General features: G+C 36.3%; 1 protein-coding gene across 1 annotated transcript; it reads left to right on the plus strand.

Annotated features, from left to right (window-relative positions):
- The first annotated feature begins 499 nt into the window (after positions 1 to 499).
- On the plus strand, positions 500 to 1,522 carry LOC111903996 (uncharacterized). The gene is made up of 3 exons (XM_023899807.1): positions 500 to 933; positions 1,007 to 1,157; positions 1,445 to 1,522. Exons 1-3 carry the CDS (start codon positions 500 to 502, stop codon positions 1,520 to 1,522), a joined length of 663 nt encoding a protein of 220 aa, XP_023755575.1.
- The last annotated feature ends 4,877 nt before the right edge of the window (positions 1,523 to 6,399 follow it).

Below are 6,399 nucleotides of genomic sequence, written 5' to 3' on the forward strand. Positions count from 1 at the left end.
GTAGTATATGTATGAAATTTGTTGAAAACCAATTATATTGCACTGAATAAATAGGCAAAATAAAAAAATTTAGATAGCAAAAAATGGAGTTCGACAGGTGGGTTCCGGAATGGTGATGATCCATTCCACGGAGGTGTATGTCTCTCCGCGGAGGGTTATATCAGTCCGCAGAGGACCCTCCGCGGAGTGAAATATGTTGTTTAAAAAAGCAGATTTGGTCTATCCGCGGAGGTGTTGGTCTATCCGCAGAGCCTTCTCCGCGGAATGACCTAAAGCCTCCGTGGAATGACCTTAAACATAATTTTCTAATTTTTTTATGTCCTTTTATATTAAATTAAATTAAATTAAATCTTATGTTTTGCAGTACTTAGATCTCAATCAAAAAGCGGATTTAACTTTAAATGGTGTGGTGGGTACTATCATTAAATATTATTTTCCGCGGCTAACACAATCACAACGACAATTATTCGAAGCTTCGCCATTTGGAATATTCTTAGGAATGCATATCCCACATGGTGATCCGTTACTTGTGCATTTGATGATGTTGCACGAAGTAAGGTCTCAAGAAGTATTTGAAATGGGGAGGTTTCTTTTTGATATACAAGGGACGCATTTGGATTTTGGTAAAACGGAATATATTCTCATTTGTGGTTTAAAAGTTGGTCCTTATGTGGATTTACTCCACGATGAAAAAGGCCGGTCAAATTCAAGTCATCATGCTCAGTTGTTCCCATACATTTCTGATGTGCGTATACGGTTGAAAGATTTGGAAGACTTCCTTATGTCTCCAAAATATTTGGCAGTTCAAGATGAAGATGTTGTGATGCTTATCCAGCTTGTTTTTGTGTTGAAGGGAATCCACGGACGGGACGTTAAAACGTGCATTCCCGCTGCAATATACAATCTTGCTGATAATAGAGATGATTGGAACAGGTATTACATTTAAATATTATGTAAAAATATAATACAATAATAATAAGTATAATATACAATATGAAAATTGCAGATTTGCATGGGGTACGTATTTTTGGAGGTATACTTCGCGGATGATGTGTGGAATGTTTAAGAAATTAGAATTTAGACAATTCAAGGAGGCCAATCCCGAATCTAAGAAAATACACAAGTATACCGTTCCTGGTTTTATGCTGCCGTTTAAGGTTATTTTCTAATAAATTTAATTACTTATCATTGTTTTGTTTTTATATGATAATAACATTGAACTTCGGTTTGTAGTATAAAATACAATGGCATGATACTTATGTACGCATCCCGATAGAATTGTCGCGGATGAGGTCGTGGAGAAGTAAAACACCGTTATCTTGGGATAACTGTCCTCGAATAATCAATGTGCTTGTGGTATGGTTTTTATATTAAGGATTACTTATACTTACAAATTCCAACATATTTTCATTTTAAACTAACAATTTGATTTTATTTTTTGTAGCCTAACAACGAACCTATTCCAGTCGTGGCAAACGGGACGGAGTTGATGTTGTTGTTTTATCTTCGCTACGTCAATTAGACTCTTAACCATGAAGAGTCTCCTCCACCGCAACATAGTCTGGTCCGAAATAGTCCACCTGTTGTTACCTCGCCTCCTTGAAGAACTATGTACAAGTCGGATACATGTTTGACTGAATCTGCCACAAATGCTTCTTCCTCACAACATCTTGAAATAGAAACAACTTATACGTCAAGCGACACATCAACGAGGGTCGTAAAGAAGAAGAGTAGCACAAAGGCATTAGTGAAGTGTCTACTAGGCGTTGTGGCTGAGTTATCATCTAAAGTAGATCGTGTATTACATCAAAAAGATGAGCCAAACAAACGGTTTGTAGACGAGGAGGAGGAGGAGGGGGAGATGATGATAAATGAAGAGGATGAAGAACCATATTACCATGATACACAGTTCGACTATGGTGGTTTGGAGGAGAAAGTTGTGCCTACACCTACGCATGGTGAGCCGTCACAAGATGTGGGTGAACATGACACAAAAATAGTGACTCATATTGGTAGGCCGCAACGAAAGAGGGTTGTTGCATGGTATCAGCGGCCTTCGTTCACAGTGGTAAAAAATCATATTTTAAATTTGGTATATTTCTAAAATATTACATTATTGATAATGATTAAACATGTTGATTTTTTAGATGCAATCGACACCAAAATTGAAGAAAATAAGCAAGACAAGGACGAAAAAAATAGAGGAGAGTCCTAAAAAAACAAATGAGGACATTGTCAATGCAGTGAGTAGTGACGTTTCAAACCATCTCTTGCCGGACAGTATTTCTACTAATAGTTCGATGAGTTTTTGGAAAGAATGGATTGCTCTCTTCCAAACTCATCATTGAATAACTTATAAAATTAGGTTAATGGGAATCATCTTCATTGGCTTGACAATATTCCCATTGCAAAATGGGTACGAGCTTTTTTTCCTAGAGCACGTTTCAATATTAAATTCATTGACATTCCCGACGTTGTCAATTGGTTTAGAAGAAACACGCATGAGTTTCCAATAACAACAATCATTGAAATGGTCCATGACTCGATGCAAGTAGTGTATCTTCAACGAGCTGCTTTTGGAGGTAATTATAAGTTAGGACATCACTTAAATGGTCAATTGATATGTTATTATACATTATGCCATCATAATTTTTGTTTATTCATTCAGTACATTTCACAGGAGATTTTCATGGTCTTTTAACGCCTTATGCACTTAAGGTGATTCATAAAAGATTTATGCACTCGGATGGTTGTAGGTTTAGGAATATTGTTAGCGACAAATATGAAGTGAGTAAGTATTCAACAACCGAATCTGTGCAATTAGATCATGGTATTTGTAGTTGCAGTAAATGGAAAAAATGCGGTATACCTTGTGAGCATGTTATAGCTTCACTACAAAGGCTTGAAATTGCAGAAATCCATAGAATGGTAAATTTAAAGTTAAGCATCGCGGTGTATCGAAATGGTTATCAAACTGAGATGGTCAATCCTATTCCAACCCGCGGGCATTGGGAAATACCACTTGAAAGTGTTGTGGTCTTACTTCCACAACAATTCAGTTGAACTATATTAATTTGTATTCAGTTGTATGTTAACCGTAGTTGTAATGGTCTATTGGCATTGTTTATTTTTTAATAAAAAATGTTTACCTTTTAATAAAAAATGTTTACCTTTAAATAAATAAAGTATGGATGACAACGACTAGACAAACAACTCTGCGAACTGACAAACATTATTAGGAACTGAAAATACAGTTCTGCGGACTGACAAACAGCTCTGCAGACTGACACTTCTCTGCGGAGTTGAAGGGACTATATATAGTCATGGATGGTCGTTGGATTTGTGGTATAGAGTTATAAATATTTTATAAATTTACAAATGAGTTCGTCTTCAAGTTTGTATATTTGCTCGTGCAACGAAGTTGATTGTTTCTATTGTGATCCGATCGACCCTTTTCTTACCTCATCACCAAATTTAAGAGACGGGTATATGTCTGAGGATACTTTGCAACAACTACAATGGGTTGAAGAACAACAAAAAAAAAAGATAAAGCGTCATCTCGAGCTCTCACTGAACGTCGTGACTTCATTGCGGCGAAGTGCAAAGAGGTTGAAGAAAGGATGGCGAATACTAAAAAAGAAATCAAAGACCATGAGGATTGGATAAAACTAGCTAAGAAGAATATCAAACTGTCTGAAAAATGGCTAGCTGGCAAGGATGCGGAAATGATAGAACTTGGGAGGCAAAAGGACCATATGGAAGATAAAATACGTACGAATTAGGGACGACTACAAAACAATGGAGAAAGAAAAGTATCCTTTGCAATTCCCTTAAGTTAATTATTGTTGTTGTACGTGTGCAATTCCCTTAAGTTAATTATTGTTGTTGTACGTTTGCTATATATGTTTCTGGTTTGTTGAATGTATTATCTTCATTTTTTAGTTAGTATTCTAAAACAAAACATAAATTAATATCCTCTAAAACAAAACATAAATTGATAAACATAATATTACCAATCATCTTTAAAATAAGCAAACCATTTCAAAGTACACAAATTAATATCCTCTAAAACAAAACATAATTAATAATAAATACACCATCAATCATTCAAATCAAACGTTGAACAATAGTCTTCTCTCTGCGTCCCACTCGTCCAACGCATCTCTTGTGTCCCGTGCGTCTCTACCATCTCTTGAGTCATTTGTGTCCCTTTCCCTTTCCCTTTTTGTGTTACTACATGATGGCACACTATTTTTTCTAGCCTTTTTTGGTTTCATTGGGACCAATGTCGGACAAGTCGCTGCATTATGTGTTGTACTATCACATCTACTACACCTTCTTACTATAGGTTCATCACCTTGTGACGGGATACAATTTTTGTTTCTTGGTCTACCAGTTTGATGTGTATCCATTATCGGGGGTTTAACAACCATCATCTCAGAAGGAATCTCCCAATCACACGGTTCTGGAAGGGGGTAAACCGACTCCTCATACGTACTCCGGTACGTTTCCATTTTGTAAGCATCTATAGCCAAATGTCTGAAGTTAGTTTTTTTCGAGTGCTTTAATACCATTATGACTTGACCACAAGGCAACCCAGTTCCTTCCCAATATTTGCATGTACAAGTCTCTTGCCGCAGATCAACTATGCCACCAAGTTTGAAATTATGCACTTGATATATTGCATCTGAAACACCAGAAACAGACTATCCTGTCGTACGCTCTTCATTTTTACTAACTACTTTTTCAGTCCACTCGGTTAGCACTGTTGAACGTTTCTCTGTAAAGAATATATATATATAATTAAATTACTATTAGATATAATTAAAGTCTAAATTAATTTCATACCTCCATCGATGCGAAGCTTGTTACACCATTCCTGAGAAAGACGACGGAAGAACTCAAGAAGGTGTATTATAGGCATTTTCCTTGCATATACAGATAAAGCGTTCATGGACTCTGCACTGTTGGAGGTCATGTAATCGTACCGTTTCGACGTGGAATATGCTCTAGTCCATTTAGCATGCAGAATTTCACTTAGATACGCCGCTACTTGCGTCCTAGTAGAACTCAATCTAGACCACAATTCTTCAAAAACATTTCTTTTGTAAGCTTTCACAAGCCCCCAAAACAACACTTTTGTTTTGTCATTTTTCCCAAACTTGTGTAGTATGTTTCCTAGTAGATGAAAATCACACACGCCATGATGAGCTTGAGGGAAGACATTTTCAATACTAACCCGAATTGCATCGGCCCGATCAGTTACAAAAGTCAATTCTTGACAATCACCAACACATTCATACAACTTTTCAAGAAACCATGTCCAAGTAAGACCACTCTCTTTTTTGCATATTCTGTGTGCAAGGGGCACTATCTAGTTGTTCCCATCCATAGCTATTGCATGCAATATGGTTCCCTTAAAATCACCCTTCAAATGCGCACCATCCATAATTATAACTTTACGACAAAAACGTTTGAACGCTCGTGTGTGCAATATATTAAAATGGAACACATAAACACTCTACAATTTTTTACAAATAATTATACATTAAATAACAAGTTTTTGTATTTACCGTGCCCCCAATGGCATAATAACAACACTCGAAACAATCTTTAGAATTTGTTTGTATATAGGCCACTCTACCGGGATTATGCCTCTTCAAATTGTCAAAATAGATAGGAAGTTTGGAAAAACATTCTTCAGAAGATCCCAACAACAATTCCATATTATATTGTTTTGCACGCCAAGCTTGTTTGTAATTTACATTAATTTCCAGCAAAGCATTCAAATCCCTTGATATTTCATTAGGCCTCCAAACTTTCGAACGAGTTTTTCCCATAATCTCATGCAATATAGTACCCATGACTTTTTTATTAGCATGCTTATGATTAGGGTGTATCTGTAATGACGAACATGTGTGCATGTTGTTGAAACTCCTGATTTCAAATTCATCAATGGGAACAATGTGTTTTGCATATAAACGCCAACTACAATTCTCAATTTCACAATATACCTCATAACGATTTTTGTTAGAATGTTTGGTCTTAAAATGAAACTTTTCTCTCGTAGCTGTAATGACCATAAAATTCCAACCAATTTAAACTTTTCAAAAACAACCCGATTTCATAAAATTATTACAAAAAGGTTTTCAATACAATTATTTCAGAGTCTTCCCAGAACCACATCATAAAACATAAACATGAGGAGCGGTAGGATCACGCCTTTGTCTTGCCACAGTCTCCTGAAGAACCTGAAAAACATTAAACCACAACTGTAAGCCCGAAAGCTTAGTGAGATATACCCAAAATACCAACCACATATACCATACACGCATAACATGCCATAACATAACAGAACACAGAACAACCATGCACTTCGGGTCTTCTGTGTGACTGGTC

Source organism: Lactuca sativa, chromosome 4, assembly GCF_002870075.4.
Source record: "Lactuca sativa cultivar Salinas chromosome 4, Lsat_Salinas_v11, whole genome shotgun sequence".
Classification (NCBI taxonomy): domain Eukaryota; kingdom Viridiplantae; phylum Streptophyta; class Magnoliopsida; order Asterales; family Asteraceae; genus Lactuca; species Lactuca sativa.

Coding starts and splice junctions, on each gene's coding strand:
- LOC111903996 (XM_023899807.1), top strand. CDS start 500: ATGCATATCCCACATGGTGATCCGTTACTTGTGCATTTGATGATGTTG. Junction 934..1,006: donor AATAGAGATGATTGGAACAG/GTATTACATTTA, acceptor TGAAAATTGCAG/ATTTGCATGGGGTACGTATT. Junction 1,158..1,444: donor GTTTTATGCTGCCGTTTAAG/GTTATTTTCTAA, acceptor TATTTTTTGTAG/CCTAACAACGAACCTATTCC.